This window comes from Polistes canadensis, unplaced genomic scaffold, assembly GCF_001313835.1.
Source record: "Polistes canadensis isolate GaletaPanama2010 unplaced genomic scaffold, ASM131383v1 scaffold_31, whole genome shotgun sequence".
Taxonomy (NCBI): domain Eukaryota; kingdom Metazoa; phylum Arthropoda; class Insecta; order Hymenoptera; family Vespidae; genus Polistes; species Polistes canadensis.
In genome coordinates, this window is record NW_014569578.1 from 295,230 (window position 1) to 308,062 (window position 12,833).

Sequence of the window (12,833 nt, forward strand, 5' to 3'; positions counted from 1 at the left end):
AATGTAATATATCGCTGTCTTCTTCGTAAGAATATTTTTTTCGACGCCGAGACTCGTTCATACCAAGTCAGATTATTACTCTTCCGAATAAATAAAACTTTCACTGGCCACCCATTCACGAATGACGAAGAAAGTACATTATATTTATATATATACCTCTCTCTCTCTATATATATATTTAATAAATACTTAAGTACATGTTTCAAATTGTAATACTACGAGATTTTAAAACGACACTTTTTAACCTTTTTACGAGACGTGTTTAGAAAGAATAAGACTGCATACAATCTTTCTGTCCCCCTTCTTCTGCCCGCGATTTTAATGTGGTCACACTTCGTACATATTATATTATTGAAAGATGTCGTTCTAAAATTCGACAATATCTTCTTCATTCGTAGGTTTGCAAAACTCGGTGTCGCCGAATTTGTCGCCCGTAGACATGGCGTCGCTAGCAGCAGCCATGAGAATGGGCAACAACGGAGACATGAGCGGCAGTGCTCAAGGATCAGCTGGGTCTCAACAGCAAGGTGTCCAGGCAACCGGACCTGAACAAGCATTGAGAATGCATCAAGCGGAAGCTTTGTTACGTTCCCAAGCTGAAGCCGCCCTTCGGCTAGCGGTAAGCCCGTCTTTGATTAATTATCTAATTATATTACGATGAAAATCTAATTCTAAAAGCTATTTATCAATTCGAAATATTTGATAGTAACTTTATCTACTCATGAATTACGTTTGAAGACATATTAGCTTAGACAGATATACACATGTTGTGGTTACATTGATAAACACCTTTAATCATACAATAATAACTTTATTATCGATTTGAATTAGGTGTCGCAGGCAGCAGCCGCAGCGGCAAGTTCAGCGGTTGGGGGAGATGTGAGACATCATCTAACTCAGCATAATGGCGGCGGATCTTCCGGTATACCAGGACATCATGCGAATCAACAAATGTCTCAACAAGACAGCTTGTCACCGGAGTTCGGTAAGTTACCACATATAATAAGAATAATTAAAAAACAGAAGAAACAAATTAAATTTGATTTTTTCAAATTGTTTTCAAGAACGAGGATCTTCTTTAAATAAAATTCTACTCTCCGATAACGCATGTCTGTTAAAACTTTATTAGCATTTTAACATATGTTTTAACAGGGGAAGCTCTACGTCTACAGGAGCAACGATTAGAGCAAGCCCTGAGGCTTCACGGTGACCCACGCGCCCTGAGCTTTACCATCCAGCAGGTGGTCAACCAACAGAACAACCAGCAACCATGAAAGTTCAGTTACTACTGAGACGAGTGGACCCCTTGGACGCAAGAACAGACGGCTTTGCAACAAGTCGAACGTATGAACCAACAACAGCAGCAACATCATCAACAACAACATGTTGCGGAACGTTTGACTCCTTTAAATAATCATCAGCAGCAAAGCTCGTCTGGTATGGGCCATCACCAGCATCAGCATCAGCAGCAGCAGCAGCAGCAGCAACAACATCATCAAGAGGAACGAGGTGTGAAGAGGAAAGTAGAAGACATGCTCGGTAATGCTGAAAACGCGTAAGCGGTGCGTCCAAGTGCGGTCATCAACGAATTTACTCAACGTCTCAGGAGTATGAAAAAGCAAAAGAAAAATAAATGAAAGAAGCGCGTGGAAGTTTGAAATCAAAGACTTCGTTAACGGACCGGACAATGTTTATCAATAAACACCAGTCCAAGTCCGTTAGTTTTCGCGAAATAATCGCGAGATCAACGAAACGAACTTGTTAGCCGTATCGGACCTAGAAACTTTACGTTGGTTTATTAGAACCTTCGGACGATTTTAAGAGACGTACGGCTAATCCGTTGCACGGTGTCGATTGGACGTAACAGTGGCGACGCTTGCCTTCCACTTTACGATGTTCCTTGCGTCGTACACGCTGTTCCTATTTCGGTCCTAAAAATGTACTGATCTCGATCGAGAACGTCGTGTACACGACACCACCAGAAAAGAAGAGACAGGGAAAATAAAAGTAGACAGTGCTGTGTTATTATTGGTGTATTCGCGTGTAAATGGACGTTCTCGGGTCGTCTTCCGACCCCTTTTATCTCTAATCGCGAATGCTGATTTTCTCCCGCAATTAGGAGAGACACTATCCTCTTCTTCTTTAAGATCCTCCAGGATCACCGGTACGCGTCGCCACCGTTACGACCTTTTCTTCACCCGAAACGTGCCATAATAAATGATGAGTGGTAGACCGTCGTCGTTCGATTTGTCCTCCTAGTAGTGTACTAATACGACCACTCACTCAGCAGTCGGTCGCGTTCGTATCGCTTTGAGGATGCGGGACACGGTACTATATGACTTTTTTAGTACAAGAACCATAACGACGGACAGGAAAAATCTCTGAGCAGTGATTCTCCAGTCCGATTCGTGGTTCAACAAACCGAGCTATATGTATATTTATATGTATACATATATAAGGTCCGCACGACATCGGTCATTATATATGTATATATATACATATGTATGTACATGTATCTATGTATGTATGTATACATACAAGCCAGTCTCAAGGTTCCCTTAATCTTAATCTCCCGTAACGTTTAAGAAGACGAATCACACGCGATACACATATAGAAACACGATGAAAAATAGAAAGAGACGGATAAAGTTGGAGTGAAACCATACACGTATACTATGTGCGTCAACTGAACGATGAAAAAAGATCAATCGTTTTTTCGCGAGAGAGAGAGAGAGAAAGAGTAAGCATATACTTTTCCTCGATCGTAATTCGTACGCGTACGGTTACATGAAAGACACACACACAACAAACACACTCCGTGGAGAAGAGAAGAAAGAAAATAGGAGGGCCGAACGTGTTTCTCAACGAGCGTGTCGCGTTCCCAAAAAACAATGCTGACGAGTGTGAAAGAACGTTAATGATAACACACCCGCAGATGATCATACACATAAACACATACACACATTGCATGCTAATATATAGCGTGATGGGGAACGCGTCACATACATATAATCACACACGCACTTATAGACATTTGGTAGGATACACTTGTACACATTAAGCACATACTGAAAATACACTTAACTGGTAAGATACACACAAACACACACATACGTACTGTGTAAACTTTTGAAGAAAAAATGCGCGCAACTTGTGCTCGTGATAGCACGAAAACTATTAGCTCGTAAGCGGACAAACAAAATATAATTATTACAAACAGTTATATTATATATATTATATATACATACAGAGTATGAAGAGTATGACGGAATAAGTGAAGAGAAACAAAAAAGAAAAAAAAAAAAGAAAAGATAAGAATAGTGCACGGGTGCGAAGATGAGAAAGAGAGAAAAAGTCACCCGAGAAAAATAAGCACGCAAAAAACACACATTTTAAAATGAAATTGAGCGTGAATGCAAACGAACGTTTTTCGTGAGCGAGCACGCTCGAGATGATGATGAAGGGGAAGAAAAGATAAATAAAAAAAAAACTAAATGATAAATATTATATATATATTATATATATAAATATTATAAATAATGAATATAGGGTCTATGAGACTAGGATAGTTAGGCGAAAGAGAAATTTCGTGCGAGTGGGGCGTACGCGTTTGTGCGATTTTACGCGATTCCAACTATCTTATGCCGAGAAAATGAACAACGAATGAGTGATACAAAAATGCGAGAAAAAAGTGTATACACGAGAAGCGCGTGCGTGTGCGAGAGAATGAGAAAGAAAGAAAGAATGAGTGACAGAAACCGAGGACAGAAGCAATAACGAAAGAAAGAACGAGTGAAAGACATCGATGAATGTAAAGGCTAGGAGAATTGGAAACGACGCGTAAACGCACGGATGCGCACGTGGTGCGAATGTTAGAATCGAACAAATGAGAATGCTTCGTGAGCATCAAGGAAGAACGAATGCGTGAAAATAATAATAATAATAATAAAAAAAAAAAAATGCGGAGCGTTTGAGATTTTAGAATGACGTGCTTCAGGTAATCTGAGGTCCTGTGATCGTTATAAGCGAAATATTTTTTTATTTCCGGGTAATATATCTGAACGCGTAAAGCACTTGCGTCGTTTCGAACTTTTACTTGCAATATACCGTTACGTTCTCGCAATACTTAGGAAGAAAGGAGATTGAACAAAAAATGAAAAACGAATAAAATAAAGACGAATAAGAATAGAAGTGGATGAGAAAACTACGAAGATGAGGATGACGAGGATGAGATAAAGTTTATCGAAGAAAGTCCGTAGGTTTGAACCGTGGAGCGAACTTTAGAAAACTCGGGCCAACCCTTCGCCCTTTTTCAGAAGACTACCATACTTGAGAACCCCTTGTATCCCATTCATGTTTCTTCACTTACCCATTTCCCTCGTAAAATGAACAAATCTTTCCATCTAATTTTCTTATATTTAAACAAACGTTAACGGAAACAAAGATAATAACTAATTCGTGGATCGTCCGTGCTTTCGATGGGATTTCTTTCGATGAGAACTAGACTAAAATTATAAAAACGAAACGAATCAAACTAACAAAACTGAATTTTCGATGCAAACCATTCGCGGATGTAACAATAATCGAAGCGGGAGATGATAATAAGAGAATAAATAAAAGCAAATCAAAGCTCTCTCTCGGATAAAAAAGAAACGTTGGTTATTCGGAAAAAAAAGAAAAAGATATGAGAGACAAGAGGATGTAAACAAAATTATGACGGATCGGAAAGACATTGACGCGCGATAAAATTCGACTCATTGTCAGGAGACGTTCGACTTCTTCGTTTCTTTGACTGATGATCGCGAAACGAGTAGAGTGCGGAAACGAATGGTAGCGTGCCGAATATAATAATCATTTTTCCCCCGTGACATACGTCGAACCGCGTTGTTGTTGTTATTGTTATTGTTGTTGTTGGCCCCCATTCGGAGACTCTCGATGAGACTTTTCGTTCTTTACTGGCTCGTATTTTACTATCTATTTTATCTCCCGCTTCCATTGTTTCTCTTCCATGATTTGGAAACGAAAATATTAGATCTTCTCGCTTTTATTTGACAGAGTAATTAATATTTACAAAAGGAAAATCAATTTTTCGAAACAATTTCGCTTAACAAATGTTTACTATTAAAAATGAAGAAAAAATGATAAAAAGTCAAAGGAAACAGGAAAAAAAGCCCATCCAAAGAAGGAAATCGATCGATTTTAATTTGCGATAAATCTGGAAACGAAATTAAATCGCGTATTTGCATATATATAATTTTATTTTTTCAAGGAACCTTGTTCGCCAATTACGAAAGTTTAACCTAACGTCGTCATCTTCGTTGAACGTAAAAAAAAAAACACACGCCGAGAAGCCGCCGGGTAAACAGGCTTTTTCACCATTCGGGACGAGAAAAGGAAAAGATCACTAAAGGATTCATCGTCAAAGCTACATTTTACAATCGAACCCGCCTCGTACGCAAGACTCCGGAGGAAGTCGAACCTTTCGATGATCTCTCATGACCGCGACCTTGAAATTTAGAGTCTCGTTAAAAAGAATATTTAAACAAAATAGAACACAATATTCGACCAAACATTGCCAAAAATGATATGATGGACCAAAACGCGTATAACGAGAACAATACAAAGTATTAAAAAGACAAATGTAACAAAATAGAACGCACAAAATGCAGCAAAAAGAAATATTAGAAAAAAGAAAAAAAAGAAAGCGGGTAAAAAATAAAACTTGATTCGTTCCCCGAGTCTCGCGTTGAGCGATTGCGGGTCGATCATTGGTCGTTCTTATTATAAAGAATTTTTACGTTACAGGGCGTTATTTCCTCGGATTAAGTAGTATGTAAATACACCTTGATATCACAAGCATAAACTGAGAATTTACTGGTAAACTTAAAGGAAGTACATAATGCGAAATAGGGTTAGTTTCTATGTAAATACCTAAAGCTGGACGAGTGCATACCCCTCGTTCACGCAACCAACGATAATCGTTTTTATCGAACCAGAGCTTCTGTTCGTCGTCGGTGTACGCCTGGACGTCTACGAGCGTTCTTACTCGGATTATCACTTTACGCTCGTCTTAGAACGATTAGTGAAAATCTTAGAAGGAACGCTCTGCGAGCCGAGCGTCGCTGATCGGGAAATTCTTTTTTTTTCTCGACACCAATACTCTCACACGTGATATGCGATTAACACGATATTACACTTATATATACTAACACAATTACATGCATACAAAACATAACACAGATAGCTTGCGATGGATTGTACAGCTATGATAAAACAACATTACCAACTCGGACAACTATTTTTGGCATTATGATAATTACTCTTGCACAACCGGCACCGATGAGAATTATCTTGGTTTTTCATTTGACTTCGGGCTAGGGACCAACATTCGGTTTTACTTGCCATCGATAAAGATAATCGGATCGACTGTTTAGATAAGATACAAACGAAAGCAAACCCTAACGCAGTTTTATATTTAAATGAGAAGCGAAGATCGCGAATTATTTTTGAAAAACCTCCCCTGTCATGCACGTATCGTAACGAAACGTTAGCTCATTAATAATGATAGGAAATTAAAATCAGGGAGAAAGAGAGCGATGGTTGTTGATCAGTATGAAAGATTTTTGGTGGATGTTTTTCGGATCGCTAAGTTATGCTTCCTTCGAACATAACTTACGATTGCGAAATCGTTGAAAGGGTGAAACGAATGTGCATGGACGAGAGTGCGAACGAACTTAGCTTCGAGGGCACAAAGTTGAGGTTTAGGAAAACAAAACAGGATTAAAAAAGCTTAATAAAAATGAAAAATACGATTCTTTCGGAAAATTTTTTCAATGACTTTGCTTTCATACCAAAAATATATCTATAACGAATAATAAAAAGAAACTCAAATCATTGACCGAAAAATGCCAAGAATTATAAGTCATTTAGAGAAAAAAAAAAAAACAAAAAAAACACAAAATAATAAAAAGAACGGCACAAATCTTGATTTTTACGGTCCCTAAGAAAAATCCGCGAAGAAAAAAAACTATAACGGGTGCACGTAATTATACCGATAAGAGTGCAGGAGAGGAAAAAGAAAGAAAAAAAACGAAAAAATAATATGAAAAGCTTTCGAAACGATACAAAAAGGTTAGAAAAGACAAAGAAGATCGATAAAACAAAAAGAAAAAGAAAAAAAAAACAGCAGTACCATTTATCACCATCATAACCATCACAAAAGAAATAGAACAACAGTAACAATACAAAAAAACACTATATCACTCTAACCACCCACGTCGAAATCCTTCATGGACGCGAGCACGTGCAACGACCCATGAAACGATTGACAGACGAGAATTTTTCAACAAAAAGTTAACAGAAAAAAAAAAGAAAAAAAAGAACGGTGCATCCTGCCGTGCGCCGAGGGTTGCTTTTTCATGTCGAATGCAAAAGTAACGTGAAAGAAAAAAAATAGAAGTTAGAGAAAAGCACACACACATTCGATCGGGGCAGCCAATTGAAATTTTCCCCGCAACCCACCTACCCTTTTTCCCACCGTGAACTTGACATCCACACCTCCCCTACCCCTTCAAACACCCCCCTTTCAACAAAAATAATAGAGAGACGGAGTGAGAAAGAAAAAAGAATCATAATAAAAGTATCAATCTCCGCGCGAGAAGGAGGAATTCCCGAGGCGCCGGCCCGTGCCCCGCGAACGTTGTATCATAATTTTAAATTAAATGAAAATAATAAGAATTAACGCAAAAAAAAAAAAAAAGTAAATAAATAAACGCTAATAATAATAACGCGAAAGAAAAAGCTAAAAAAACACAATGAAAAGCACACAACATTACAATAGCTCTAGTAGTGTATGTTCTGTAATCAAAGCAGGAATAAGCGCAGATAAATGATAAAAATAAGCGCGCACGTTACCGACCACCCTTTCACCAAGCGGTGGGAAGTGCGTGCCGCTAAAAAAAAGCACAAAAAAATAATTTACAAATATATTGATTTACATATGCCCGTAACTAATAAGCGGGTCGGTGGCGTAACGCTCGCGAAAGTTCAGCCCCTTTTTAAAGAGCTCTCTCTTCCTCCCCATTCTTTCCCGTAATATAGGCCAAAAATCTTCTCTCTTGTTTGCTCGTACTTGGGTCACCGATGAACCCATCGAACTCGGGTCAGTCGGAAAATAGGAATCTTCGAAAAGCATAAAGAAACGGAGAATGGGAGAGAGTACGAACCACAAAGGTCATAACGACCCGCGTGTGAGTCAACTAGACTTATTCTAGTTTAGGACAATGAGATGGAGATGGCCCCATTATCATACAAAGAAATAGAGAAAGATAAAGGAAGAGAGAGAGAGAGACAAGTGAATATATATATATATATATAAATGAAAGTGGCGTGTCCGACGCGTAGACCCTGCAAAACCGACCCTAACCATAATCTTAATCTCTTTCATGTAAATTTGCTAAATGTTTAAATAATCTAAAACTTGCCATAGCCCGGATGCGCTGGTGCATACTCCCAGCGCATACACACTACAAATACGACTCGACCTAACGAATAAACGCAAAAATCCTCGGTAACGTCTCTAATGCGAACGATGTCTCTTAGGTGAGCGACACCTAAGTCAATCAATGGGGACGCCCGCGGTAGAATTGGTATTCTCGACAAGGAACAATTTACAACAGATACAGATTACAATTACAGCAATAGAGAAACACGAGCAATTAACCGAATACATCGGACACAAATACACACGCAGCAATTGATAAGGAGAGCCCTGTACACATAAAGTCACTCTTATTACACGCTCGAACACACTATTACACTCTAATTACACTTCGTATACACTATAAATACACATGCTACGGATATGTAAAGCCAATTGATTTTGTAAATTGCCCAAAAAAGGAAATTTTTCATATGAGTTTTTTAAATGCAAAAGTGATCAACGAAAAATCATTATTAAAGAAGAAAGTTCTACGAAGCAGCACAATTAAACGCATATTCGGCCCTACATTATGTAGTATATATATATAATATCTACACACGTATTTTCATGCGACAATTCGATTAAATCTCGCACCGATCCGTCTGGAATGGATCGTTGGAGGATCTATTATTTTGAATCGAACCGTCCTTCCAGGTGGAAAGGAACAATAATATCACCAATGAAAAAAAACTTCATGGTGACTTCAGCAAAAAAAGAAAAAAAAGAAAAAAGAAAAAAAAAACAAAACAAAGCTAAAGATTTGGATAATAGAAAGAAATAATGAATCTGTAAGAAAACATTCGCGGCCTTTGGCATACGTTTGGATGCAGAACCGATGATGAATGAGCTTCCACGGAATCCCGTGCGATCTCCATAGTCTCCCGGACTTGACTAAAGAAAACCCGGCAATGATACGAACGAACTCTCCCTTGTGGAAGTTCGATCCTGGCGATGGACAGACGATGAGGTACCGCAAAAGTAGTCCGATGATGAGTCAAAATACGAAGGGACGGTATAAAATGACGGAAGAAGAAAGAAAGAAAGAAAGAAATAAATAAAGAAAGAAAAGAATGAAATGATCGTCAGGAAAGAAACTTACGGCACCTCGGTAACCGCGCAAGCGTCTGTTCCACGATATAATAATAATAAAAAAAAAAGAAAAAAAAAATAATGATGATGATGAGAGAGAAGAGATGAAGATGATGAAGAAGTCGAAGGAGAAGAAAGGCGCTATTAAATAAGACGACCTAGGAAGTGGCAGCGGCGTTGTAGGAGCCGTTGTTCGAGTACGGCTTTACAAGCAAAAACCGTTGGTTTGTTTTCGATCGGGTTTTAATTTTTTAATGAAATAATCTCACGACGAATATCGCGTACGATCGAGATCGCTGATTTCTAATCGGAAAAAAAGGGCGAATGACGTATGTGTATATTCGTGGCAGTGTGTATCGTAAGTGCGCAGCATAATGATAAAACCGACAGTCTAGCAGTGCGAGCGCCTCGGCAGCATTCGCGTCTTCACGCGGTGATCTTAGCCGAGCCTCCGTGATTAAAAACCGGAATAAGTTGTTTCAATGTCCACTATATAAATGAAGAGCCATAGTCGTTAGAAGGTGATGGTTCCAACCTCGATATCGTCGATGACCGAACAAGTCCGTCCTTATAATTTCGACTTTATATTATTCTAAAAAAAAGAAAACAAAAAAACCAATCTAAAACTATCCAATCAATTCGAGGGCAATTTGGTATATACATTTTCGAATAACGGGATTAAAAATCGACAAATTTTGGGGAAAATTCTTGGAGACCGGTGAGCTATGTCGAAAATTAATCAATTTAGATAAAATATTAATATTTATATTCCAAAAATATAATCATATATTTCGCGAAATGAAATGACCAAAAATTCCACTCACTGTATAGGACGGATAAGAATCGTATCAGATCGCGCGGAAAAAAGTTAGCAAAAAGTAACATCCAAAGGAGTGGCAACTGCCTTTCATTCGGACGAATAACAACAGCGATTCTCGACGATGACGAGTGTCCGGAGCCATCGCGTTGGTCCGTCACTGAAGGCCTCGTGATTCTGGCAAACGCGGTGCCTTCGTGACGGGCGATACTCTTTTTCAAAATATTCTCCAAGTTTTTGTTAACGAGAATGTGTTTTTTCTCCCTTGTATCCCTTAGTAAACCCTCTCTATTCGTATCCGAGGTGAAAGACCGAGTCCGATCGGAAAATAATATGATTAGGATAGAATTAATTAGAAAATGAATGTTGTGAAGATAGAACAAAATTAATAACAAATTAATTTATATATAATAGGGCATATAAAATGAAATCGATGATGACAAATAACCGTCCGTTGAGTGGGTGCCTTCGTCAGGGTTTTCCGTTACATTAAACGAACGTTTTCAAGTATAACTCACAATTAGTAGTGTTATGGTAGAACAGTAATTACAGTATACCGCAGTAAACAATTAACTAAGTAAGTATACAGGAAGCACGTGGTCTTTTTCAGTGTCTACAGTATCGTCGTACGCCACCGTGCAGTGGAACGACCGGAAACACCGGATTCATTTCGCGTGGAGTTCCCTTCCCGCCAATTTCACCTCTTACCCTTAATCGTCATGATGAATTCAAAATTCGTGAAGCAAGTCGATTCAATTCAGTAATTTTCTAAACAAAAAATGACGGATGGATCGAAAATTTTAGATCGAAAAGAAAAATAATTCCAAGACCCTCCCATTTACCCGTCCTACCGAATCCGTCGTTTCGACGCCATCCACCGTCCGCGAGATCAGAGATACAATCAGCATTTAACAGATAAATATGATAATAAGTGTACTAAGTGTCCGTAGTTTAGCCAACGTGTACATTGTATACTCCAATAGAGGAAAGGAAGGGAAAGAAATAGGATTGATAAAGGACAAGAAAAGGACAAGTTTTATATAGTTTATAGACAAGATAGGAAGGAGAGAGAGCGAGAGAAAGAGAGAGAGAGAGGATAGAGAGAGAGAGAGAGAGAGAGAGAGAGAAAGAAAAGATAAAGCGAGTTGAAAGACGATTGCACGGTGGAGCCATATTTAACCAATCAATATGATTAATTAATAACAGTACCGTAACCATTTGTCAAGTCGACTTAATTAACAGTTAAGCAGAATGCATACGTATACACTTGCATACATACATATACACAATACACATTAACACGTCCAGTTACGTGAAAGCTTTGCGTATCTATATACGTGTAATATAAACACACAAAGACACTAACGCACGAGGATACAGGAGGAATATGATATAACACAAAAAACATAGAACATCCGTACTCAAGAGTATGTAAGGATCAAGCGATCGCACAGTATCGCTCATTACTTATTAAATAAATCGCGTAGGCACTCACTACGGATAGGAAGAAATAGGACTTTGGGACTCGGACCCGGATAAGGGGGTGCCCGAACGCGCGAATCACTTAACTCTCGCGTATGTAGTCTACGTGTTTCCCTCTCGTCGAGAGCACGAACGATCGGATAAGTGATAACGCGCGTTCAGGTTCTCTCCTGTGGTTATTTCAATTGATCTTTCCAGTGCAGCCTTGAGTTATTTCACTTACGGCGTTATTTTCAACACAAAATAAACCCCACCACCCACCCCCCACTGGCCACCTAAAAATCATCCGCTCATATTCTTCGAAAGGATGACATCCCCTCGACACACCAATCCTCCTCAGTTTCACACGTACGCGTTGTTTCAAGTTCGTTCGCGATGTCTCGATTACGTGATCACCGTTTTAGGCACGTCTCCTCGTTTAAATACAAATTTTATTATAAATAATAATACTAAATGATTTTTCTCACAAATTAGCAAATCAAAAATGATATATTTTTCGATTCGATGAATTCGTAGAATAAAATTCTTTTATTTTATTTTCACAAAAATTTAATGAAAAATATTGGAGATAATAATTAAAAAAAAGATTGAATTGGTATGAATTTGGTATGCGTTAGAGAGAAGAGAAGAGAGAGGGAGGAGACATGCCTGAACCACGACGATCGAAAAGGTGCGAACGTTGAGTTAAATATTTTGAAAACTTTTATGTACAGTTAGTTACCGTGTAATACAGCGCATATTATCGTTTATTTCGGTGACGCTTCGCTTGTCGTGCCTTTCATGATTATCAACGATTCTCACCATACGGAATCGTTTTAAATTTCAATTGATTTGGCAAGGCAAACGGACGCACGCAACTTTAATGGTATCGATTGAGTTTGGTCGAAGTCCCCTTTTGGGCAAACACACCGACGCACTTCCGGTCCCGCTGGCTCGCCGTAAATCATTCAAGATATAGAAATA

General features: G+C 38.6%; 1 protein-coding gene across 3 annotated transcripts in view; it reads left to right on the top strand.

Moving 5' to 3' along the window:
- LOC106784134 (zinc finger protein 853-like) overlaps positions 1 to 12,833 on the top strand; it is an 84,777-nt gene extending 71,944 nt beyond the window's left edge. For all 3 annotated transcript variants that reach the window (XM_014743294.1, XM_014743295.1, XM_014743296.1), the window contains exons 10-12: positions 399 to 619; positions 832 to 985; positions 1,153 to 12,833. In XM_014743294.1, coding sequence (XP_014598780.1) covers positions 399 to 619; positions 832 to 985; positions 1,153 to 1,274 — 497 coding nt within the window. In that variant the 3' untranslated portion in view covers positions 1,275 to 12,833. The remainder of the gene's footprint in view (positions 1 to 398; positions 620 to 831; positions 986 to 1,152) is intronic.